At 38.2% G+C, this 27,543-nt stretch overlaps 1 protein-coding gene across 6 annotated transcripts in view; it reads left to right on the top strand.

The window, feature by feature from the left end:
• The window catches only part of LOC140464879 (serine/threonine-protein kinase PRP4 homolog), a 50,258-nt gene extending 33,514 nt beyond the window's left edge, over positions 1-16,744 (top strand). Inside the window, exons 10-17 of one of the 6 annotated variants that reach the window (XR_011955006.1) lie at positions 1,600-1,737; positions 3,050-3,203; positions 4,871-4,985; positions 5,793-5,944; positions 7,544-7,630; positions 12,606-13,354; positions 13,861-15,101; positions 15,417-16,744. Coding sequence is in view for 1 of the 6 variants with exons in the window: in XM_072560450.1 (XP_072416551.1) it covers positions 1,600-1,737; positions 3,050-3,203; positions 4,871-4,985; positions 5,793-5,944; positions 7,544-7,630; positions 12,606-12,809 (850 nt within the window). In the remaining 5 variants the exon portion in view is untranslated. Of the gene's footprint in view, positions 1-1,599; positions 1,738-3,049; positions 3,204-4,870; positions 4,986-5,792; positions 5,945-7,543; positions 7,631-12,605 lie in introns of all 6 variants that reach the window. The other 5 variants (XR_011955008.1, XR_011955009.1, XR_011955007.1 and 2 more) reach the window with 5 other exon arrangements.
• The last annotated feature ends 10,799 nt before the right edge of the window (positions 16,745-27,543 follow it).

Genomic DNA, 27,543 nt, shown 5'->3' with positions numbered 1-27,543 from the left:
TGTAGGTGCCTGAACTAATATTCTCCAAATTAAAGCATAAATTACTTGAGAAATTTAGCAGGTACTGACAGCATATGTAGGAAGAAAGCAGAATGAACTTTTTGAATCCAGTGACTCTTCATCAGAACATCCTCCAAAGTTGTCTTGCCTCGAGCACTTGCATTTGGATTGGAAAGTTGTGCAAGTCAATCACTATTAAGAAAACTGGGATTGGCTGGCTAGCCTGCATCAAATTTGTTGTTATAAATTGTTAGTGTCGACATGGTCACTGAACACTGAAAATTTTCATGTGATCAGACAGAGCAAGCATAGTTTTTTTCTTGTCAGGTCATGGGATATGGGTGTCGCTGGCAGGGTCAGTATTTATTGCCTATCCCATGTTACTCTTAAGGTGGTGGTGAGCTACTGTTCTTGAACTACTGCAGCCCATGTGCTTTTACTTGATCCAAAATGCTGTTAAGGAGTAAGTTCCAGGAATTTGACCTAGGGACAGTGAAAGAATGACGATATATTTCCAACTCAGGATGGTGAGTGGATCAGAGGGTAATTTGCAAGGGATAGTTTTACCATGCATTTTGCTGTCCTACTGGATGATGGTGGTCATGGGTTTGGAAGGTGCTAAGGATCGTTGACAAATTTCTGCAGTGCATCTTGCTATTTATACACATTGCTCCTGAGCATTGGTTGTGGAAGCTGTGGGTGTTTATGGTCTTGGTGCCAGTCAAGTAGGCTACTTTGTCCTGGATGGTGTCAAGCTTCTTGTGTTGCAGCTGCACTCCTCCTGGCAAGGATGGAATTTTCCATTTCGCTCCTGACGTGTGCCATTAGATGGTGGACAGGCTTTGCAGAGTCAGGAGGTGAATTACTTAGTGCAGTATTCTGTATGACTTGCTCTTGTAGCCTCTTTATAAGGAACTTTGGCATTTATAAAATGCAAAACAAAATGTGATACTATGATTAGGTAGGATCTATCAAACAATGCCCTGTGTGCTAATAGCTGCACTAACCAGTTTACCACAACCAGTTGTCACAGCATGACTCATTTTATGCTCACTAAAAGCAATATAAAATGATGCACAGGACTTGTTCCATACGAGCAAAGGTATTATGTTCATGCTTTATGTCACTTTGGAATTCTCAGGAGAATTTTTGCTTTCTCAATGGCACAGCCTTGACTATCATAGTTCACTGTAGTGTAAATTGTTTGAATTTGGTGTTCTTATGTTTATCTTGATGAGTGCAAGTCAAACACCTTTGATCTGTCTCGTTTTCTATTTCAGCATGACTTAGATTTTCCAAATAAGGTTGTTACACAGTTCTTGACCTGCAGTGTGGGCTCTGGTGGTGTGTTAACTCATTAATTGTAGGACGTATCACAGTTCAGTGTCATTCAGTCGTACCTCAACACTTTAGTGGATTCCCAGCAGAAACGTGGACTGCTTTCAGTCTCCTTTTTGACAGAGGGAATTTGTTGTCAGTTGTATCACTAGCACCTCCAACTGTATTGTATTTTTGTGTTTTCCTTGTAAAATATAATGCATTTCATTGTAGTTCATTTTCTTGAATAAAATGGAGGTTGATTGATGCTTGTGTTGATAGGCAAAAGACTGGTTTGAAGGAGCTCGAGTTCCTGAAGAAGTTGAATGATGCAGATCCTGATGATAAGTTCCATTGCCTGAGACTTTTTAGACACTTCTACCACAAGCAACATCTCTGCTTGGTCTTTGAGCCTCTGAGGTAACTGGTTACTGCATAACTCTGTAAATATAAATGTTTTTCTCACCCACCACTGCTATTACCAATACTTCATTAAGAAATATCAGTTATTGGAATTGAGGCAAGCAAACAAACTGCTGTGACCAGTGTTGTTCAGATTTCTATGGTCAGCGCAAAGTATGGCCACAGTCCTTGGATGACCGTTGTGTTTGAACAAGATTTTGCATTCCAATCTAATTATTAACATGATGTACTATTGAAGCCAAAATGGTTACAAATTCCTTGATAGGCTGTAGTCTGCTGTCAAAATTCAAAGTATTTCACTATTTTCAGGCATGTAACTTTTGCTTCTCCTTCATTTTGACATTAGAGATTTCAGTGCTGGCCATTGACCTTTTCACAATAGCTTTATGCTATGAACCCCAGTCCTGAGGGGTCAGTAGAAGGGGAATCTTAAATTGCTTCATTTGCACCTTGCTTTTGACTGGTAATCTATCTTTTTTTGTTCATTCTCAACACAAGCTTGTAACCATAGGAAGAAGAGTAAAGAGACCACACTCGAGTTGTGACATTCTGTCTCATAATGTCTTTCAGGTGCATTGTTTCGTCATTCTTCTTAGTGGTAACTAGAGGTGATCCTCGTGGTAAGTGGAGGATGCCTTTATATTTAAAGAACTTTAGAAGTATGTATTTTCATTCTCCTGGTCTTGACAAATGAATTCAGAGGCAGTGTATTATTTACGAAGTCAGTGGTCTTAAGCTTTTTAAAATTTCAAAACCAATCTATCCCCATTTTGTTTAGAAGCAAATATTAGTGCTTTTTTCCCCCACTGCCTTTCTCCAGCAAAAGGAAGCTGAGAATTTAAAAGCATGACCAATGCTTGGTGCTTGTGACAAAGCTATTGTGAAAATGGGAATCAACTATCTTTACTGTAGGAGAGGTTAAAATGGAATTACTTACTCACTGCACAGTTCGCACTTGACCATAGTGTTAGTATTATGACAACACAAAGGGATTGTTTGACATCTCTTCTGAAGCAACGTTTAAACTATTATGGGTTTTTTGAATTGGAACAGAAAGACCAAATGGATATGAAGTAGTATTTTGGCTTCAGTTGAGCATCACTTGCTATATTTTTTGGAAAAAAAAATGTTTTGTCCATTTTTTTTACTAAACAAGTAAAAAGGATATAAATTGCGTTATCTTACTTATAACATTGCTTAAAATTAGTTGTGTGCTCTAAAAATTGTATTATTGAATGACACCAATATTTTTATCATTTATATTTATTTCATTTTGAGTATTAAAACATTTTGCTCCCCTTTTGCACAGTATGAACTTACGTGAGGTGTTGAAAAAATATGGGAAAGATGTTGGTCTTCATATAAAGGCTGTAAGATCATACAGTCAGCAACTTTTCCTGGCTCTGAAATTGTTGAAGAGATGTAACATCCTTCATGCTGATATCAAACCTGACAACATTCTGGTAAATTGTAACCTTTTTTGCTAATATAAGCTTAAAATAGGGTATTGCATGAAAAGATTGTGATATCTTGATAATGTTGGGCTATGGATATGTAAATTTCTTCTTCAAATCAATCGCATAAATCAGGTTTATGTTGAGCTCTCCTTGTCTGTTGAGTTTTGTAATTTCTTGGATTCATCAGTCGACATTTGTGTTTGAAATCAAAATGCAATGATGGAAAAGGAGGAGTAGAAGATAATGACTAAATTAGTTTGGGGCACAACGTGGATTTAAGGTTTGAGATGTGCATTTTAATTTACTGATGCAAACACTCATTCCTTTTCCAGATTAACAGCATTTTTAGTGTTTTAGTTCATTTGCATAGGGATTTTATTGCCTTTGGTGAGTGAACGTTAGGGTGTATATCTCTTTTGCAGAGAGAGAGTTTTCTGTGAAACTTATGAAAAAGTCTCCGTGTTGGATGTAAGGATTATTTAAGTAGTGTGCTTCTTCACTGAGGCAACATGACTAAAATGTTGTGGAAAATTCAGAAAGATGGTCTCAACCTGTCTGAACATTTTATTTTCAGAGATGTAGACTCTTCCTACTACTTGCTGTGAAACTATTCATGTACCAATATGTCTCTTTTGCCAAGATGTAAATTTTGTGACATTGTGTTTTAACACCATCCTGGTCCGATTTTACTGAACCCTTGTAATCAATACGTTTGAAGTCTTCATTTTACACCTGAAGTACATTGCTCCATGGCAGTCAGCTACCAGTTTAAGTTGATTTGATGTTCTTGAAATCGCAAGTATATGAAGGTGGCGATTATGAATTTCATAGAACTGAAGTAAACATCTGAAATCAGTAAATATTTCAAAAGTAATGTATTGTTATGCACTGAAATATTTTGTTAGCGAGTTTTGAGATGATTTGTAACTCAGGTTGAGGTTCTGGATGTAGGTTTGCTTGCTGAGCTGTAAGGTTCGCTTTTAGATGTTTTGTCAACATACAAGGTAACATCATCAATGAACCTCCGAATGAAGCACTGGTGGTGTGGCCTGCTTTTTCTTTGTTTAGGCTTCCTTGGGTTGGCGACGTCATTTCCTGTTCTTTTTCTATCGGGGTGCTAAATATCCCGGACAAGTCAAACAGAGACACATGTGAGAATTCCTAGAAACATAGCATTCCAACCGGAACTCTATCAACAAACACATTGACTTGGATCCCATTTACCACCCCCGAGAGAGGAAAAAAAACAGGAAATGACATCACGTGAAATGGTGTCACCACAGGGGAAATATCACTGTGGGAAATGACGTCACCAACCCAAAAAACCTAAACACAAAAAGCAGGCCATACCACCAGTATTTCACCCCAAGGGTCACTGATGATGATACCTAGTATGGTGATGAAACATCTGAAAACAAACCTTCCAGCTCAGTGAGCTAACCTACATCCATATTTTGTTGTGAACAGGTATATGATAAATGCAGTGGTGTAAGATTGCAAACTGTTTCCTCTGAAATAGTGTCACCAGAATAGTTCAACATTTCCAATCATGTTATTGTGCTGAAATTATTTAACTTAAAATTTAATTACAATTTGTGCTGTCAAAAATGGATCTGAAATTTCTGTGTAGGCTCTTAGAGATTGATTGCTAAGTAAAACTTGTTTCTTTAAAGGTAAATGAATCCAAAACCATCCTGAAGCTTTGTGACTTTGGCTCAGCTTCACATGTAGCTGATAACGATATAACACCATACCTCGTCAGCAGATTTTATCGAGCACCTGAAATTAGTAAGTTTTACATGTTTATTTAAAATCTGAAGCAGATGAGAATTTGCACATTTAGTCGTGGTACTTAGATTTCTTTCCTTTGGGTTATCGTTGATCTCATTTACTGTGGCCAAGAAAGTAAATTGGTGCGAGCACCAACCCTCCAGAAACACAAACACCTGCACACATCCAAAATGAAATCTTATAGCTACGATAATAGGACCCGTTGGTGGTTGAGAAGTCCAAGCAGACTTCATAGCACCACAGAACAAGAAATTCTGTTCAGCAACATAACCTGGGTAAATTATAGATACAAGCTTGCATATTGTGTTTACATGCTGGAATTTATTATGCACCTTTATTGTTGTCCTATCCACTAAACTCTTAACAGAATTGTACTTCCTTTGATCTGTTAACTTGCACTTTCCTCACCACAAAAGTATTTTCCAATGCTTTGGGACGTTTTACTGATGAAAGGTCTATAAATCTAGGCTGTTGCTGGTCAGTCATCACATTAAGGGAACAGTCTGAGTCAATTTCTTTTATTTTTTTCTCTGCTTTGTGTTTTGCTCCAGTGATTTAGCTAAATATGCCTGTTTGCTTTAAAAATTATACATATAATCTGCAGTTTTGTTATTATTTTAAAGAGTTCCTTAATGCAGTGTCAGTTGTGTGCAGTGAAAATGTACTTAGAGTGTGTGACCTGTTTATTTACAATACTGATTATGAAATTTTGTTTTATTTCTAACACTTTGATCAAAATGCACTAAACATAAGCAAGAATACTTCAGTATCCAAGCTTAAGCACTTTCTGTTTATCTCTTGCAGTTATTGGGAAAGTTTATGATTATGCCATAGACTTGTGGTCTGTTGGTTGCACACTTTATGAGCTTTACACAGGAAAAATTCTATTTCCTGGCAAAACTAATAATCATATGCTGAAACTCATGATGGATTTAAAGGGCAAGATGCCAAATAAGGTAGGTGAATTAATCTTAGATTTATTTTAATTTGATAACGAACATTTTAACTTGCAAGTATTTTATACTTTATTGATCATTTGAATTTAATATTTTTGACAATAAATTATTTTAATTTCTTTATGATGTCAAATTGGTAAGGAAAACCAAATTTTAAAATTGAAACTTTATATGTGGGATAAAATATTTAATTTTCCTATTAAAGTATATTGACCACTGGTTCATGCTCTGTGTATGGATATTATCATATTTGTTTATACATGTGCCTTAATGAATCAGTTGTATATCAGTTTGTATAAGACTGACACAGAACATGTAGAAAGATTTGCGGATTAAACTGACACTTTTGCTTTTGAAACTGAAAAGAAGATATTCTTCCACTGTTTATTTTTAATTCATTCATGGAATGTGGATGTTGTTACAAGACCAGCTTTATTGCCCTGAGGCTTTATTTTGTATTTATCCTGTAGTGGCCCTGTCCTGGGATTGTTTCATGAGAATGTTGTCAAGGGAGCTTTACTTTGGGTTTAATTGAGCAGAGGAGCCTTCGCTCTGTTTCTAACCCTATGCTGTAGCAGTTCTGGGAGGCTTTAATGGGGGAAAGTTTCAGTTTAGAAGATCTTAAGTTTAGTAGAGCAGTGTTCTACCACCTTGAACAGCTGCAGTCTGTGAGATGACGTTGCAATCACAATCCTGTTAGCAAGTTCCAGGATTTTGACCCAGCAATTAATGTGCTTTAAACAGCTGGATGGCTAAAAGCCATCTTTATCTTTCTTTATGTTGCCAGAAAGCCAAAAGTCTTACTGGCTCATTGCTAACATTAAAAACTTTATTGGTGCTTGGATACTGAAGTGCAGGATTCAGTATGTTTGGAATTTTGAATTTTTGGTGGAGGTTGAACAACATCCACTGAGTTTGGAAGGTTGGCCTCAAGATCGGTATGTTAGTGATTTTCCTGTTTCTTGAATCCTTTACTAGTTTGTGACCTTCACTAGAACTGTCTTCAGGTTTTATTTTGTTTTTAAAGTTCCATTCTGTGGCTGCTGTATCTTTAAAAATTATAAAATCACTGTCAGAGAAACCTTCAGCAGTATCACCTTGTATATTTATAAATTATATATCCTGCCATATTTTGAAACTGATGCAATGGCAGTATTTGAATCATTGTTTTTTTTTCCCCTATAAGATCTTATATTTTTAAAATTTTCCCATTAAATTATAATGACCATTTGTTCATGCTCTCTGGGCATTATCATATTTGTATATGTATGTGCCTTAATGAATCAGTTGTATATCAGTTTGTATAAGACTGATACAGAACATGTAGAAAGATTTGTGGATTAAACTGGCACTTTTGCAATTAATTCTGAAAATTAAACAGAAAATCTTTACTTTCTGTAACTTTCTCCTTTGTCATCCTTAAAATGCTATTGGTTTGCACAATATTGTGGGGAAAGGAAACCATTGCACAGACCTTTTGCAGTGACGCTTCTACGTTTTTCTATGATCCATAAAAGATCAGGGTCTTCAAGTGGTAAAATGTATCATTGATTGTCTTGCACATTTGTATAATTGTGAAATATATTTAATTATTTTCAGATGATCCGGAAAGGTGTTTTCAAGGACCAGCACTTTGATCAGAATCTGAACTTCATGTACATTGAGGTGGATAAAGTGACAGAAAGGGTTTGTATTCTTCACCTAATGTATTCCAGAGTGTAGTCCTTAGTACATTTGCACAAAGGAACTGATTTTTGAAGGAAAAGACTTTGGGAAATTTTGAATTTAAAAGTATTGTGTTTTTTCAGTTTGCCAGCTTGAATTGTACCCTCCATTTTCCTGATCTTAGACTGCAGCACAAAGCAACTTGCTGCTTTTATTAAAACGATAAAACATGTAATTCAGATCAATGTATTCCTTCTTGTGTTGCTAACGGCAGGCAAATCTTTAGTTGAAATTAATGGAGACCTTGAATATTATGCTGAATGTTAGCCTTTGTGCACCACCATAAACATTGAATTTGAAGATGTAATATAAAAAGATGAACAATTGATACTTCAGATGGAACAACTATGAGAGAGATGTAAAAACAATGACTGCAGATGCTGAAAATCAAATACTGGATTAGTGGTGCTGGAAGAGCACAGCAGTTCAGGCAGCATCCAACGAGCAGCGAAATCAACGTTTCGGGCAAAAGCCCTTCATCAGGAATAAATATGAAGGGCTTTTGCCCGAAACGTTGATTTCGCTGCTCGTTGGATGCTGCCTGAACTGCTGTGCTCTTCCAGCACCACTAATCCAGTATGAGAGAGATGTTCTGAGTCCTATTTTGGGCCTCATCATTTTGCAGTGGGTTCAGAGATATGTGGCATTCATGGCTGCTAACAAAGTAAAAAATTGACAATTTTTTAGTAATATTTTGTCATCACTTTTGTATCCCTTTCCGTTTTCTGACCATGAAAGTGAGTAGGTGACCCACTCTAGTCTTTAAAAATGTCTGTTCGTAATTACCAATTGGAAATATGTAGAAACAGTTCACCTTACCCATGTGAATAAAGCTTCTCCAGGGTATTCCAAGCTGGTACATAGCTTTGGAATTGTGGCAACATTTTATTTAACTCTGCATTATATTGGAGTTTCTTTTCTCTTCAATCTCGTGCACAGCCACAACATACTGAAAATGGCAGATTACCTTAACCAAGAAAATACTGAAAATGGAATATTTTATTTTTCTGATTAAAGAAAAATAAAAATAGAAAGTTACTTCAGTTTTTTAAAGGTGAATGTTAATCTCAGCAGTCAGCTAAAAATGATCCTAAATGGGGAATACCACTGTGCTTACAACACCAGCAAAAAGACCCAAAATAATCCACTTGGCTACTTTATGCAAAGAATGAATTTTGTTTCCATTTATGTTCATCATAACTTGCTATCTTTGAGCCAAGTGCTACAGAAATTGCAGCTGTTAATATTTATTGTCTGATTTGAGTAAGAAGCCTTTCTACTTTCTTAATCCAAAAATAACACATTGTGAAATGCAGTCAATATTTTGTGCATACATAGTGTTTCAAAATGTGTCACTGTGCCAAATTTTCACTAACTCATGAAGCTGAATTTGGAAGTTTTTGATGCAACTAATGCTGGATGGAATCAGTCTGGGAATGCTGTTTTGCATAACAGCTGTGGCTTTCAGAAGGTTACGAGTAACAGAGCCGATAGCAGTTGTGTAAGGTAGAAGTGTTGAGTGGGTGGTATTTCAAGTGGGAATATTTTGTAAAATTGGTTTGTGAGATTATATCAATCACTAGATTGAATGAGGAAATACACCACTTCTTGTACCCTGTTTAAGCTGCAGGTCTATTGAAGTTAGATAACTTTATTGACTAATTCATGACAATTTTCTTGTCATACCTAGTATATAGGGAATCTTCATATAAAGTTGTGGCTGCATTCCTGAAAATAGCTACGTAAAAGGAAAGACTTCAAACGAAGCATCAATTTGCATTGGGATGAATGTTAAAATTGCTATCGGGTTCTGTGTGGCCTGTCTTAGCAGAAAAAGCATTATATCTGTAAAAATATTGTTGTATGCAGTATTTTAAATTGTTGAATTCCTACATTGGTAAATGAAATAAATTCTTTTAAAATAGAAAAGAAAACTTATTTTGCATTTCTGAGTGGAGCACAGGATGCCACTTCCCAGAATCTGAACCAGGGGCATTTGCTCATTGGGTTCCTGTGAGGCCTTCACTTGTCCTGACCACATCCTCATCACTACCTCATAGAGGAATCATGTAACTAATTGCCAGTATCTGTTAGTGTTTGTCGATATCAGTGTTGCTTTAGTGTGGCAAAAAATAATAGTTATAAATCTTGTCTGAATATGATTTCTCATGGGCATCATTCAGATCGTGGACTATTGTACGTTTTGACATATTGTGCGCAAAAGAAACTTGTGGAATGATACGCTGCAGGTGGTGAGATCTGCAAAGACATGGATTTTACCTGATATCAATAATTAAAAGATGTTTTAATAAGTTGAAAATGTAGAACACAATATGAACCTTTTAACTGGAACACGGCAGAAAGCAAATATTACTATACCTTATTCAGCAACAATAGCATGAGCATGGATTGGTACCTGAGCTGCCATATCCTTGCGATGAAATGAATGAGACTAAACTCCATTTTGAGATTCAATGGAAAAGCATATACTGCCTGGTAGATTGCCCTAAGTTCAGTGTATTCTGCTTCATTACTATTCAGCTGTGTTGCCATAGCACATTATACTTTTTTCTCTCTGTTTGCAGCTAGGTTTACAAATCAGTAAGAAATTAGTGGTTAATTTAAATTTTAACTCTAAATCAAAATGTTACAATGTTGCAGGCTAATTGTATTCAACTTTAAGCTTGTTTCACTTTTGGCTATAATGCTTTAAAATCGATAAATTGTAATTAGTAATGATGAAAACTCACTGGGGGGATTAGCAAGTCTGTGTCCTGATAGACTTCATTCTCTGGTCTTAACAGGGTGGCTGATGAATTAAATGTGTTCGTGTTAAATGTTCTAAAATTCACAATTTTATGGGAGGGAGATAGAAAGCAGGAAACTAGGCTGGTTAGCTTTGGATGTCTGTGGGGAATATGTTACAAATAATGATTAAGGAGGCTGTATATGGAAAAAAAACCTAAGGTAATTGGCAAGAGCTTGCATCATGTTGAGGGGAATATGCTGTTTAACAAATATATTGGAGTTTTTTGGAGGGTATGATGTGCTGTATATAAAGAGGTGCCTGTTGTACTTAAATTTCTAGAAAAAGCATTTGACAAGGAATCATGTAAAATTAGAAGCTGAGACAAATTTACCTGCAAGGAAGATTGGCTGGCTGGAAAAAATCAGTAGGAATTAATGGGTCCGTTTCTGATTAATGGGATGTGAGGAGTAGAGTCCCATAAGGATCTGTGCTGGGGCCTTAGCTTCTTACAATTTACATTGATGACTTAAAGGTGCAAAGGTTTGACAGCAGTACTTGCAGATGACATAAAAATAAGTAGCAGAATATGTTGTGAAAGAAATGTGGTGGAATCAAACGTTTATGTTTTGAGTGAGCAGCAAAGATCTGGCCAATGGAGGATCATGTGAAGTTTGCTTTGACAGGAAGGATACAAAAAGTGGTTATTTGTCAACACCATGCACTAAGTAGCACAGTGGTTGGTGATCTCCAAAGATCTGTAGTGGTGTGCTGTAGGGTGAGCCGGGAGTGGGAGGTTTGCAGGATGACTGTCAGAAGGTTTTGTCATGAGGCTGTGTTGTGATGCTCTGTCTTCAATGCGACCACCTGTGCATGCATTGGAAACTCAAATGTGTACGCTGTTTAAAATAAAAACAGTATTACTTAAATGGAATGACTGCAGAATTCTGAGATGGAAGGGGATGAGATATTCTAGTTTTGAGTCATGAAAAATTAGTTTGCGGGTGTAGCAAGTAATTAAGGTTGAAAGATTGCTATTGTTTGTTTCTGTAGGAAATGAACATTGAAGTAAGGATATTGTGCTTCATTTATACAGGACATAATCTGATATCTTGAATACTGTGCGCATTTTAGTATCCTTATTTAAAGAAGGATTAAATGCATTGGACATGTTTCATGGGGGTCGACTAGATTGACACTTAGAATGAACAGGTTTGTCCTAAGGAAAGACTGATAGACTGGGCTTGTTTCCTTGAGTTTATAACAGCTGATGGGTAATGATCCCAGGTATAGAATGGACATCACACGGTGAATGTGGAAAGGATATTTATTCTTGCATCCAAGACTAAAAAGTGTTGTTTAAAAATTAGGTGCTGCATTTTTTAAGACTGAGATGAGGAACAGTTATTTCTCCCAAGGTCTTGTGGCTTTTGACAGAAGGCAATGGAGGTGAACTAATTAATATTTTTAAGGCAGTAGACAAGATTCTTGTTTGATAAGCTTTTGAAGTAAAAAATCACACAACACCAGGTTATAGTCCAACAGGTTTATTTAAAACTGCACGCCTTTGGAGCCCTTCTTCCTCAGGCAGCCTGAGGAGGGAGCAGAGGCTCCAAAAGCTTGTGGTTTCAAATAAACCTGTTGGACTATCATAGAATCCCCACAGTGTGGAAACACTCCTTTCGGCTCAACAAGCCCACACTGACTCTCCAAGAAGTATCCCACCAGATCCATTCCCCTACCCTATTACTCTAATTTAACCCTGACCAATGCACCAACCTACACATTCCTGAACACTATGGGCTATTTAGCATACTTCACTCTAACCCCTGCACATCTTTGGATTGTGGGAGGAAACCCGCGCAGACACTGGAAAAATATGCAAACTCCACAGTCCCCGAGGCTGGAATTGAACCCAGGTCCCTGGCGCTGAAAGGCAGCAGTGCTAACCATTGATCCACTGTACCACCCTAACCTAGTGTTGTGCTTTTTCTGACTTTGTCCACCTCTGTCCAATACCGGTACCTCTGCACCAAAGCTTTTGAAGGTCACCGAAGTAGACAGGGATATGGAATGGTGGAGGCTTGAAGTACTGTATGTGTCCTACTTCTAATTTGTGTGCGTGTATATGTAAATATTAAAGCACCACGCATTTGGACTAAGACTGATTTTCTTTTTGTTTTACTTTAGGAGAAAGTCACTGTTATGAGCACTATTAATTCTACTAAGGACCTGCTGTCTGACATGATTGGTTGTCAGCGTTTGCCAGAAGACCAGCGTAAAAAAGTTCACCAGCTCAAAGACTTGCTGGAACAGATTCTTATGTTAGATCCAGCCAAACGTGTCAGCATTAATCAGGCACTGCAGCACCCATTCATTCAGGAGAAGATTTAATCGGAGGATTTAACGGGTTTGAGCAATTAAACAAAGACTGGAAAAGTCAGAGAAAAGTATTTTAGTATATGTGAAACACGATGTTTACCATGAAATATGCATGAAGTTAAGTTAAAAGAGAAATGTTATTTCTAGTAGGAATTTGAGTCACTGTAAATATATTGATTTGTTTTTTCCAAATGTTTTCTTCATACTTTCACTGTAGTTTTGTTGAATTGTTTTAACAGCTAAGGCTGCACACAAACTGTTTATAAAGAAAAATTATTTTAAGATCTTGTAATAATGGTGTTTTTGGAGAAGAATTTTGGCTGCAGTTCTTCAAAATACACCTTTTTTGTTTTTGTGCAGGCTTAGCCCATCCTTGTCTCTGTACCAATGGCCAAGGTAAAATGATGTTTATATTCACGTTTTCCTAGGTGTGTGTACGCAGGCCAGCATGCCCTTGGTGTACTCAGTGCCGAAGGGGTCTGTCCCTACCTGTGCCTGCTCGCAGGGATGGTCACATCATTTAAAGCAGGTTGTGTACCACTTTCAGTACACTGAAGGTAAGCTAAACCATCAACATTACTGGTGTATTAGCATTCATTGTCACAAATAGGCACAGCTCATGAATGGGAAGTAGTAGCATCATGGCAGAATGCCTTGCATGCTGGCGAATGTAATGATATTAACTAGCTTGTGAATTTGCTAATGTAGTGCTGAAACTATGCCAATTTATAGACTTGAGTGCAGGGAAGCTTGATGATATAGCACCTTCAGTGTACTGTTTTTCACCATTTGACACTGTTATAGAATTGTGGTAGAAATTTGTCAATGCCATAAAATTCTGTTTTAGTAAATCTGTACCTATAGTCCATTAATAAACAAACAGTTTCATTTAGTCATTGAAATGGAAAAAAATTGGGATTTTATATTTCTTTGTAGATGGCTAAAATATGACACTTGCTGAATTTTTAAAAATTAAAGTTAAATTGTTTTACAGTAAGAATTTCCTTTGCTACGTTATGTGCATTGGTTTCATTATTTGTGATCATGTTGTCTCTCAATACAGGCATACATAACCTTCCACTCTTGAGCAAAGAAGCTGCTTTTTAAAGCGGTAATTGCTTCTTTACCTTTTTTCTTTTGTACATTTAATTTGGCATTTATTTTTTTTAAGATGAGTTGTGATGACTTTGAATTGTAGCTCTGCACTTAGCCCCTTCACTGGCGCAAGTCAACACCTGGCTTCAGCCTGACAGGATCTGTGAAGCCGTGGGTTTCTGATTGCATGGTAGCTTGTTTTTGATTCAGTAAAGCCATTGTGCTTATGGGGGACAATTAATTTTTAATGGGCATAAATGTTCGTATTCCCCTTGATGAAATCAACCCACAAAGGCATACAAAACCTTCAATAGTTCATCAGAGCTTAGTGCTGTACTAATGCCTTCTTACACTTAAGAACCAGTGAAGGAGCTAAAATAATTGCACAATGCCTTTGCTTATGTATAGAAAAGGTAAGTCGGGGCATTTTGTCAGACAGCAGCACACTCCACCTGCACCTAAAGTTACCCATGCAGAATACTGAAGGATTTTGGTTGTGCATTTATAAATACACTGGTAAATAGTGTTTGTTTTGAACAAGCATTATAGCCATTTCACAGTGGTCCAGACGTGCAGTCAAGTCTCTGTACAACAATAAAACTACAGTGGTGACTTGCTGATCTGATCTGTTTTTTTTAAATTTTATTTTATTATCCCAATTGTTTTCGTATGAGATGTTTAACAAACGTCATTTTCTATGTAAATGTGACATTTTTATCCAACTACCTTTTGTACAAAGTAAAAAAAAGATTATCAAGTCACAAATCAATGCACTCAACGTAAATTGCCTTTAGTTGCTGTAAGCCTTTCACTTACTATTTCAAAAAAAAATAAAAACTGGTAAAAGAAATGATTTATGCAAAGGAGTAGTTGATCAGTTTTCTAGTGTCTCTTCTTCACATCAGTTCAGTTAATGTTCTAACATATTGTGGAAGTAACTGTTAAAAGTGGATGTTGCTTATTGGAGATCAGTGTCTCAGTTAATGCCAGTTAAAGGTCACCACAATTCACAAAGCTGTTTGGAAGTCTGATCCAGTTATCCTGTTATTGCAAAATAACTAATGTTTTGTACTGTTTTCTTACTTCCCTTCGATGGTGCTGAGAGAGAAAGGAAAGCAAGTTATGTTGCTATGCTGGGAGGCAACAGCCCACGCCGCCTATTCCATGGGCCTACTTTGAATGAGACACCTCCTTCACCTTCTCCACAAGGTCATTTCTGACGGCATGCCTAGATAAGCATTTCATACCAGATGAAAAGTGCATTTCTTGCAACTATTATCTTTAAAGAAATGTTTTGAATAGCTGACACTTCTAAGGATTCTTTGCTTTGCTGCAGTTGAATTGTGATGTATGTTAAAAAAAAAAGTAAAGTTAAGTTAGCATCAGACTTTGAGGTGTTTATTCAAGAAAATTATTTACGTTCCTTATTGTTATGCGGAATTTTTTCACAGGCATTTTTTGTAAAAAAATCACAGCAAAACATAAGGGATCAAGGTGTTTCTTTACTTGTTCTCTGTCTCTTAGGTGCACCCTGATGGGAGACGATGCATATTGCAAGAAAATGAAGACTGACTTAAGGTTTCTGTCCCCTAAAGACAACATTTACAGTGACTTTAAGTAACTGGAATATCACTGTTTACTGGTGATTTTTCAATAAATATAGTGTCTTTACAGTCCTTCAGTGCTAAATTTCAGCGGGCAAGGACCATTATTTTATCGTTATTGTTGCCCTTCTGCTGAAAGATTGATAATTTAGTTACAGATTTAAAGGAATCGTGCAGACTTTAAATTGAATTTAGTTCTTGGGTAGTTCATTTGACAAAGAATGCTAGTGCAAGCTTGACATAGTTAATTTTTTTTAATATCAAGGAGCCTGACACTTAGATCTTTACCAATTATTAATGATTTCAGAAACCAAAGTACTCCTTTTTGTTATTGTTGCCTTTTATGAAGGAAATTATTTACTTCAATAAGATTTTTATAAGCGATAATTCTATAAGCCCAAAGTGAAAATTGCATGCAATCTTTGGTAAATTTGGCTATCTTAAGGCTTCTGTTTTCTTAAGGATATGGCATCACTAGTGATATTCTTTTTGCAGGATCTTTTTAGGTTGTACATGAAAACTTTTTAATGTACATCAGAACTAATAGAGTTAATCCACATCTCAATTATAATTCTGAATGACCTAACTACCATTATATCAGATAATATCCAATTTTCACCTGCATTTCTCATTGATTCAGTTAAATATTTATTATAAAGGACTTTTTGGTGCAGAGATTCTATTATAACCAGGCAAGTTGAGAAGGGTTCATAAGTAAACTTGTTTAATGTTTGAATCATGTTATACTATTTTCTTATTTTGTGTTTTATTTCATAGGTAGGGATCACAAATGTAAAATGCCTGCTCCTGCGAATGATGATTCATTATCTTAGCTTCAACACGCGTTACTGACAGCAAAGAATTCTTCAGTACTCAATGAAAGTGAAGATGGTGGTTTCACAGCTTATTTTTCAATACAGTTATGCATAAGAGTACAATTGTATCGGTGTATGTTGAGATATTTGCTTTAAATTATAGAAATGTAAATGTATTATTGTAAGAATTTGACTGTTTTACTAATCTTGGAAACTGATCATTTTGAAACACAAGAAGCCCCAAAAACTGAACAAGAAATCTTAAACTTAACATCTTGGTGGTGAACTTGAATGCCCATTTCTAGGTGTTGAAACCACAATGTGTGCATTTTGTATTGTCTAACTGGAATATTGTAAATTTAACACTTTGGCAACACAAAATATTTTGTTAATTGCTTTGAGTGCGTTTCATTAAAAATAATTTGGTATCAAAGTGGTTGTTTCCAATGAAAAATGCGCAATGTTTAATTCCCAGTCGAGGAAGGAAATTTCCTGTGGCGTTTTTGCAAAGCATGTTCATTTTCTCCAATCAATCATAAAATTCCTACAGTGTGGAAACAGGCTATTTGATTCTAGTCCATACCAACCCTCTGAAGACCATCCCACCTAGACGCAACCCCTGTACTTCCCTGAACTTCCCAAGGTCAATCTGCCTAACCTGCATATCTTTGGATGGAGGAAACCTGCTCAGACGCCCAAGGGTGAAATTGAACCCAGGTCCCTGGCACTGTGAGGCAGCAGTACTAACCACTGAGTTACTGTGCTACCCTACTAATGTTAATACTGGGGGAAAGAGAATCTGTTTTCTATCACCTTTTGGCTTGCTTCTCTGTACAGTCTAATTACTTACATCACGACTCTACTTACAGAAGAACTAGGAGTGGGAATGGGTAAATTTTCTGTCAACCTGAATTTTGACATTGATCTCCTCTCAACCTCAACTGCACTTTGCTGCTTGCTCCCTGTAACTCTTTAACTGAATACTAATTAAACATCTATTGATCTCAAATTTATTCAGTGTCCCAACATCCCACCACAATTTGGAATAGTGAATTCCACAAATTAATGACCCTTTGCAAGGAGTAGTTCTCAGAACTCGTTGGGTCTTCCACCCCTTAATGCTATCGCCTCTTGTTCTTGATAGAGCAGATTTTTCCCCTTATGGAGCTATGTCTACTTTGTCAATCTCCTTAACATATTTATATCTCAATTAGATTGCCTCTCGTCATTCTAAACTATAGTGAGTGTGTGCCTAAATTACTTGAACTCTCTTCATAAGAAAAGCCTTTCATGGCTGGAATCAGTTTAGTGAACCTTCTCTGAATTGCCTGCATCTTCGCTCATGTAAGGGGACCAAAGCTATTGTGCTCCAGTAGCAGACTCATCACTATATAGTACAATTGCAATAATACTTTCTTGCTTTACTATTCCACCCCTTTAACAGTAGAAGCCACTATTCCATTAGTTGCTGTTGTGATGCAAGCAATACCTCAAAAAGAACATACTTCACACTGTAGTATTTTGCTACATTCTGTTTCATGAGGGGAACCTTGTCTTACAATGAGCTCCCTACAAGCCGGTTTGCAGGATTCTATATGGTTTCATAATGCGTTTGAGGGTGGATGATATCTATAGCAGGCAGACTTCAATAAGCAGTTTAACTATTAATGGAATTCTGACCCCAATGCATTCAATGTGACCAAGACCATGCATATTTTCACACACTTGCTTTAACAAATGACTCTGTGAGGCTGCATTTGTTTAGCTACAAACTGTAACTGAGGAGGAGGGATGCCTCTGATCAATCAGGACTGTTACATAATGAACCAAGGACAGCAGCTGAGGATTAGACCTTAAATAAGACAACGAATTGCAGATTCTGGAGACCTGAAACAAACAAAAAAAAACACAGCAATGAAGGGGCATTCTTAAGAGGGAAATCAGGAAGGCAATGAGTGGATATGAGTTAGCTTTGATGAGTAAGATTAAGGCTAAAGAGATTCTACAAGTTCACTGAACAAAACAGCAACTAGAGAGAGAGTAGGGCCTCTTAAATATCAACAAGGTCATCTCTGTGTTGAACCTTGAGATGGAGAGATTAAATTAGTATTTTGCGTCAGTTGTTTTTACTGTGGAGAAAGAAATGGAGACTAGAGAATGGAGGGAAATATTGATGTTTTCAAAACGTTCCACAGATCAGAAGAGGAAGTGCTGGAGGCCTTAGAAAACAAAGGTGGACAAATCTCTGGGACCCGATGAAATGCATCCCAGGATGTTGTGGGAAGTTAGGGAGGAAATTGAGACCCCTAGCAGAAATATTTGTATCACCATGATGCTGCCAGGCCCACTGATACCTACCAATACCAACTAAAATAATGCAACTTTTCAGATAGTATTTATCTAATAAGTACTGCAGTGTATAATGCTGCTTACTGCAAGGCTGTGACCTGTAAATGTTATCTGTATGTTGTAGCCCATCCTTCTGCTCTTTTACCCCAAAGTAAATGTTGTGGTTTGTGTGTACTGCTCTGCCATGAACACCGGCAACTATTAAACTAGTTTGTTCATGAATGGAATTATTTACGAGTGAACAGTATTACCAGAATTTGGAGTGTACTGTTCAAACTCAGATGTGGACCCAGTTTTCAATGGATTAATTAAGCAAGCAAGAAAAGTCCCTTCAAGCTAGAGTTTACTTTGACCAAATTAATTAGCCCTGTGAAAGTAAAATGCAGCTGTTTGAATTGCACAAACATGAACTTACAGGGGCCAAGTTCATTACAGTTCACCATATGCTGATATACTGGATGAACTGTGAGGGAGTTTATCTTTCATATTCACTGCAAATGAGCAGGCTGTTGGTAAAGCAGCTATTGTTTCTGCCTGAGGCAGACGGGACAGGCTGCACCCCATTATCATCTACTGTTCATATGCTCTTGCACCAAGCTGAGCAGTCAGTCGGCACAGTTTGAAAGCCAAATCTGATTCCGCAAGGAACAAGCATGGGCTAACTCTAGGCCACTGCATCTTCAAGTAGCCAGAAGCAGGACTCTTGCTCCTTTTAGACCCATTGGAAGAAAGTGTTTGCTAATGTGGTGACTATTATGCCAACCCAATATGCGATGGACAGAGCACATTCCAAACATTTGCATTGGAGCTTGTTGGTACACCTGTGGGACTCTGATTTTCATATGGAAAGCATCCTGCTCACGTTGGGTGCCCATTTATAAGCCTGCCTAAAAACTGGTTAAGGGGGAACCTTGAGGAGAGGTCCCACAGATGGCATTGTGTTAAGGAAACCTAAACGCACAAATAGAAAGCCAGTCACTAACAACGGTGCTTCATTGGAGGCTCATTGATGATGTTAGCTAGTTTGGTGATGAAACATCTGAAAATGAACTTTCCAGCTCAGTGAGCAAACTTACATACAGGCATTGTGCCTGTCCATAAAGGTGCCTCTCCAAAAGTCAACTGTCAGGCATCAGGCAGGAAATGGGCAGCAGGCAGTAGAGAATCACTGTGGGGAAAGACCATTGCTGATCATCCTTTTCAGAAATAGAAACTTGTCTTATCTAATAAAGGCTTAGTCCTAGTCCATGTATTAGCAATGTCAAACATGCTTCTGGTCTTGCCAAGATAATAGATGAGAGCTACGTCTTGGCTATGTGTCTTGGTGTTGAGTTGCCAAAATTTGCTGAATATATTCCTGGAGATACGATAGCGTGCATTTAAAAGCAAGAATAGGCCACGTGGCCGCTCAAGCCTGCAAGAACGGTCTCTCTTTATTTCCGTGTCTTGTACTGCAAGGAGAAAGAAGTTCTTTTGTTTAAAAAAAAGGGATTTACCATCACTTCACAACAACAAACTTGGTACCAATTGTGAAGTCCGTTTTCTGGCTATGGGCTCCTGCTATATGCAGACAGTTGCCAAGAAGTTGTTTACAAGTAAAGCTGATTGGTTCTCAGCTATTTCAGCACATTGGAACTGCAAACAAGTTAGAGAGACATAAAGAAAGATATGGAGGAGCGTACTGATATTCTTCCCCAGCAGCTGACTGCTCTCTGCAGTAAAACAAACCTTGGTTGAAACTTGAAAGCCAGCTATCTTTCCTGCAGAAAGCTGCTGCGAGCTCTGACATTTTGAACTGATAAATCAGATATGTTTTCCAAGTAAATTTGTCACTCTGTACTACTTACAAACAGAGGTTTGTATGTGTGTAAAGAGGTATTTGTAAGGAGATTAGAGTTTTAATAGTGTTATATGCCAATAGGCTATATTTATTTACTTTATCTGTAGTAAAATAATAATATTTAGTACAAAAATCTGGTCCATGTTTGCTGTCAACCTTTGTCTGAAAGTCATGTAAATGGGGTGCTGTATGTAATTTTCTAAAAAGCATTAATGTTTGGTATGATTCAGGAAATAGCAGGGTTCGGTTTGCATCGTACCACTCCAATGGTTTGTGACAAGTCTGTTACACCATTCAATAAGATCTTGGTTGATCTGATTCTAGCCTCAACTTCACTTTCTCTCCTTCACCTCCTCACTTTCACCATAAAACTATTCAATGACCTCCACTGTCCTCTTGGGAAGAATGTTCCACAAATTCACAACATGATCTGCATCCTGACTCGGAGAGATTTTTTAAAGAAGAATTCATTTACGGGACGTGGATGTGACTGGCCAGGACCAGGGTTCAGTTGAGAGTCACTGCTATCGGTCTGAAGTCACATGTAAGCCAGACCTGACCAGGTAAAAACAGCAGTTTCTGTCCCTAAAAGGCATGAGTGAACCAGATGAGTTTGTCCTCACAATTGACAGTGGTTTTATAATTATCATTAGACTTTTAATTCCAGGTTTTTATTGAATTCAAATTGCACCATTTGCCTCGGTGGGATTTGCATCCAGGTCTCCCAGAACATTAGCTGGGTTTCTGGATTAATAATCCAGTACTAACCTTGGAAGGTTCTCCCCTAGAGGACAGTGTAGAAAAGGTTCCTCAACAATCAGGAGGTAAACAATCTCAGTTTCTATTACAATCACTGTCAAACATTCTTTTTCTTCTTTTAATATTTTTAGAACAAATAAATGAAGTAGAATAGAAACACCTTTAAACCAAAATGCCAAGGACTTGGTAGCAGATAATTGTGTAATTCGTGAAGGTTCTATATCCTACTGCAAAATGTTTTTTTTGTGGATTAATGTTGGAAACTATATTTTCTTTTAAAAGGCAAAAAGAAACAGTGAAATGATGTACATAGTCTATTTTTTGTCACACTATTGAGTTCTGAAAGTTGAAAGGGGGTGGAGAAAGAAAATGGGGCAGATATTTGGGCAGGACTCAAAAGGGGAAGCTGGCAGTTGGTTAGACTGTGCTTCAGAATCACGTTAACAGTGTAGCCTCTGTTCCTGTTTCAGCCAAGACAATCTTGGGATCTGCCTCCTCACCCTGCCTCTGAAGATGGAAGGCAATTACTAACTGCTGCAAAACAGCCCAGGATGAAGCATTAGCAGACGTTGAGCCAAGGACCCACCTTCCTGCAGATGTGGGAATTGACAGCAAAGCCAGCATTTGTTACCCACCCTTAATTACCATTGAATTGATTGACTTTCTTGAAAATTTTAGAGTCAAAATACATGTAGGTCTGACCATGTCAGAAAGACACATTTCCTTCCTTAAAGCAGATTAGTGGACCAGGTGGGTTTTCTAAAACATCAAAATGGCTTCAAAGCTATTACTGAGACTTGCTTAACATTTCAGATTTATAAATTGAAATTCTAACAGCTCATGTGGTGGGATTTTAACCCATGGACCATAGAGTATTAGCTTGGATCTCTAGGTTACTATAGTCCATTGACAAAACCACTGCACTGCCCTTTCCCCATTTTTGTCCACTTATAGCAGGCTTTGATCTCTGTCCTTCAGTTGGGCTTAGTTTAGGAATCAGAGGGTCTTAGTGATTTTTTTTTCAACAGAAAGGACAAGTTTTTTAAACCTCTGCACTGACTGATTAATTTAGTATCTTGGGACTGTCAGTTGGATCAGCGGGAATTTTCAGCTGCTCCCAGCACATACACAATTTTCCACTTTGCTCCACTCAGGCACTGTTGGTTTTGTGTTAGCAATTATGCATGTGGCATAAGGGGTCATTGTTTTTTTTTACTGGAATCAACACAAAATGCTGCCATTGCCAATTTAATTTGGCCCAGGGAGTGATTTAAACATCATTAATAATTGATTTTGTATTTTTGTAAATACATTAATCTTCCTCGAAGAAACTTCCAAAATTGAATAAAAGTACAAAAAATATTTGTTCATCAGAATCTGCTGCTTCTGATTTATTAGATGTTTAAATAGTTTCATCATAACTTGAGATTGGAGTCTCATTGCAGGAATGTGTCAGACCGCCAACTGCATGCCTTTGTGATCTTACTGTAACTAATTCTCAACCCAGGACAACCTGTACTCAACGTAGGATATGTTAATTCCAAAACCATTAATTAAACAACGTAACTGCACAAAAATGAAGATATTAGGTTATTTGGATATCCAAGTTATTACATACTGTACACCACAATTATGTTCAATTTGGCTAATTGTCCTAATTTATTTCAGCCAAATCATTACTCTGGGTGTTTTTGGATCCAGTGTGTCATTTAGGAAATTGCAGCAGCCAGTTTGTACAGACCCAACTCCCACAAACAAAATGAGCTGAGCAGTCAGCTAACTGGGCGGCACGGTGGCACAGTGGTTAGCACTGCTGCCTCACAGTGCCAGAGACCCGGGTTCAATTCCTGACTCAGGCGACTGACTGTGTGGAGTTTGCACATTCTCCCCGTGTCTGCGAGGGTTTCCTCCGGGTGCTCCGGTTTCCTCCCACAGTCCAAAGATGTGCAGGTCAGGTGAATTGGCCATGCTAAATTGTCCGTAGTGTAGGGGTATGGGTGGGTTGCGCTTCGGCGGGTCGGTGTAGACTTGTTGAGCTGAAAGGCCTGTTTCCACACTAAGTAATCTAATCTAATCTAATCTAAACTTGGTTTAGTTAAGAAACTAAGAAACAAGACAAGAAATCTGTTCTTCATCAAACAGTATCAATAATTGAGACATCGAGCAAGATTTCAGTATCACATTGTAACTTGTCAGCAAATCTCTAACTGTAACACTCCCCCAGCAATACAGTAATATGTCAGCCTGTGTTATGTGCTTAAGTCTATGGACCATGGTTTGAATGAATAATCCTCTGAACCAAAGGAAGAGTGGTGTCACTGTCTAAGGCTTCATGTGTATACTTTCGCTGACTGAAAAATTACCCAGTCTTGAATGCTTCAAAGATTTTAAAGTATTAACATTCATCTTTATTTCCAGCATCAAAAGTACATTATATAAGTTTTCTTTAAAAAGTATACAGTTTTCATTCTAAATGTCTGTTAAAAGCAACATTTGGTTTACTTGGCCTATTTGCCTCAGAAATTGAGCAGATAAGTTTGATAATGTGATTAGTGGTGTTTCTCAGAAGAATCAATTAATAACTTTCTCTGCTGAGAAAACAATGTTTTGCTCTACCTTCTGCAGACCTTCCCAATGCTGCTTGGATATATTTCTGTTTCTTTTTGTACTTACAAGGACTGTTGCCTGAAGACTTCTGTCCAGGCAGTGGATTCACAGATTTCACTGCAGCAAAAGCTTGACTGTTAGCATAGTTTGAGGCAGTCCTACTCAATATTATCTGGTTTGAACTGTACATGGACCTTCTGAAATGTTTATACACATTACAGTTTGCTCTAAGTCGCCTCTTGAATTTCACATCGTCGTTAGATAATTGAAAATCTGGGGATTCATCGCACGAGTGGCTGGAGCCTATTCGGTACAAGTATTTGCGTTTTTCAAGTTTGCCAGGAGTGGCTTTCTTAAAGCAAACCTCAACATGTGGCGGCTGCATGCAAAGAAGATCACACTGACGAGATTTTCTACTTCTCTTTGAACTTTTCCTCGAGCTGGAAGTGTTTGCAGCAGCGCTTGGCAACATCCCAGCAACTTTGCTTTTCTCCTTCTGAATTGTCATAAACTGAATCTTTTCCATCTGCACAATACGATCAATTAGCTGTTCCAGAGGTCTGTTTGGCCTTGCCGGCAGAGCTTCTTTCCACTTACAGTCCTCCAGCATTGACAGCTCACTGAAATCTATTCTGTTAAATGGCGGTGGGAGAAAGTCAGGGTAGGGGTACAAATTGGCTTCTTGTTCACGATTTGAGCTGGGAGATAGACTCTCAGGGTCAATAATCTCTGGTCTAAAGTCTAAACATGGTTGCTGGTAACAACTGGGAGGAAAGGTTTCTGACTGATCAATCTCCAAATAGTTTGTTTCAGTAGGTTTCAATATCCAAAGGGGAAAAAAGAAATTCTGATTATTTCTCCTGATGTTAATAGGTGCTGTACCATAACGAAAGTTTTCAATAGGCTTACTTTCAACTTTATGGCAGTCATTTTCCATCATTATTTCTCTTCGATTGCTGTTCAGAGTAGACACATTGGAGCAGAATCCTGAAAGTTCATCCACCCTTCTAAGTGGATCTAAAGTTGTCAGGCTGTTGGATAAGTGTTTGAGTTTCTCCTGGTCAGAAATGATTAAAATTTCTCTCTCATTTTTTCCAGGTCCCTCTCTCGAATAACCTCTGAAGATGGAATTTTTGTATGACACATCAGTTAGACAAGGACATACTGTAAAAGGTGTGTACCACACCTTACAAACATTGAATTGCTCATACAAAATCTATCCCTAAAACAGCAATAGATGCATTCTATATTTATTGTGTTCAGTTCTGGTTGCTTTATTATAGAAAAGGTTTGGAAGCTTTAGAGAGGGTGCAGCGGAGACATACCAGGATGCTGCCCTGGATTGGAGGGGATGTCTTATGAAGAAAGGTTGAGGGAGCTGGGGCTTTTCTTATTGGAGCAAAGGAGGATGAGAGGGGACTTGATAGAGATGTACAAGATGTTGGGAGGCATAGATAGAGTGGATAGCCAGCGACTTTTTCCCCCATAGTGAAAATGTCTATCACAAGGGGGCACAATTTTAAGGTAATTGGAGAAAGGTTGAGGAGAGATGTCAGAGGTAGGTTCATTACACAGAGAATGGTGGGTGCATGGAATGCATTGCCAGCAGTGGTAGTAGAGTCAGCTACAGTAGGGACATTTAAGTGACTCTTGGATAGGCACATAAAAGATAGTACAATGAAGGGTATGTAGGTTAGTCTGATTAGAATTAGAATTAGAATTCCTACAATATGGAAACAGCCCCTTTGGCCCTACATGTCCACACCAACCATCTGAAGAGTATCCCACCCAGACCCATTACCCTACTACTCTACATTTCCCCTGACTAATGCACCTAACTTACACATCTCTAAACACAATGGGCAACTTAGCTCGGCCAATCCACCTGACCTGCACACCTTTGGACTGTGGGAGGAAACCAGAGTACCCGGAGGCAACTCACGCAGACACGGGGAGAATGTGCAAACTCCACACAGACAGTCACCTGAGGCTGGAATCGAATCCATATCCCTGGCGTTGTGGGGTGGCAGTGCTAACCACTGTGCCACCCTAGATCTTAGAGTAGGATAAAAGACCGGCACAACATCGAGGACTGAAGGGCCTGTACTGTGCTGTCATGTTGTATGTTTTTTATATGTCTTCATGAAGAATAAAACCCCACTGATTTAATGGGCTTGTTAACATGGCGCGAACTGTGAAATTTAATCCAAAGAATTCAATGAAAATAAGATTTATTCAGTTACTAATTCAGCTAAATGGTCAGATACATGGAAACACCACTATGTACATGTCCCTCTCTAAACCACATATTCTGACTTCAAAATGAATCACCATTCCATTACTGTTCCTAGGTCAAAATCTTAGAACTTCCTTCCTAACAGCACAAGGACTGCAGCAATTCAAGAAAGCAGCCCAGCACTCTCTCCAGGGCATAGTAGGATGGATACTAAATGCTGATCCAGCTAGCAATGCCCACATCTCTAACATAGAGACTAAGGAACAAGAATATGCCATTCATCGCACTGTACTTGCCCCACTATTCAAAACGATCACGGCGGATCAAATACTTTTACTCACCCCTGACATGGAGGTGCCAGTGTTGGACTGGGGTGGACAAAGTCAGAAATCACACAATGCAAGGTTTTAGTTCAACAGGTTTATTTGAAATCACAAGCTTTCGGAGTGAAGGAGCCCCTTAGTCATGTGCAGTGAGAGGTAAGCATAGAATTTATGGGCAGAGACATCAAAAGATCATATAAATGATGTGAGTGGAGGGTCGAATAATAAGTCTCTGCAGGTGACCAAGAGTGTTAAACAGTGAGTAAAGTGTCAACAGCTGAATATCAACCAAGGGGAGACCTATAATCTGAGATTAAATGAGGCAGAGAGATGAATATAAAAAATTAAAATAAGGTGGTGCTGGAGACAAACCAAATGACTGGAATAACACGGAACACAAACAGATGCTGCTGGAAAAGCCCCGCAGGTCCAGCTGCATCTGTGAAGAGAAACCAGAGGAAGGGTCGCCAGACCCGAAACGCTAACTCTGATTATTCTTCACAGATACCACCAGACCTGCTGAGCCCCCTCTCCCCCCATCAAACCTTCCCATTACCCCAATCTACAGCATCCAGAGTTTTTTCAGTTTTTAAAAGAGTTGCAGGCTGAGGGTCTAACCAAAGTAATAAGTAATCCAAAACTCTACAAACTAATTAAGGTAGAGAGTTCATAACAATTTATCAGGGTGATGGTGTCAAAACAGATCAGTCCGGAAGATTTTACTGATTTAGAACAGTATAGTGGGGTCACATGAACCCAAGATCACAGTTGAGGCCGTCTTCATGGGTATGGAACTTGGCTATCAGTTTCTGCTCAGCGATTCTGTGTTGTTGTGCATCTCGAAAGCCAGAGCTGAAAAATGTGTTGCTAGAAAAGCGCAGCAGGTCAGGCAGCATCCAAGGAGCAGGAGAATCGACATTTCGGGCATAAGCCCTTCTTCAGGAATCTCGAAAGCCACCTTGGAGAACACTTACCTGAAGATCAGGAGCTGAATGTCCTTGACTGCTGAAATGTTCCCCGACTAGAAGGGGACATATCCTGTCTGGTGATAGTTGTGCAGTGTCCATTCATCTGTTGTAGTAGCGATTGCTGAGTCTCGCCGATTAGCGTGCCTTAGG

The sequence above is a fragment of the Chiloscyllium punctatum genome, chromosome 41 (assembly GCF_047496795.1).
Source record: "Chiloscyllium punctatum isolate Juve2018m chromosome 41, sChiPun1.3, whole genome shotgun sequence".
NCBI classification, from domain to species: domain Eukaryota; kingdom Metazoa; phylum Chordata; class Chondrichthyes; order Orectolobiformes; family Hemiscylliidae; genus Chiloscyllium; species Chiloscyllium punctatum.
The sequence above is the reverse complement of the archived record's forward strand: the minus strand, read 5'-3'. Positions and strand labels throughout refer to the sequence as shown.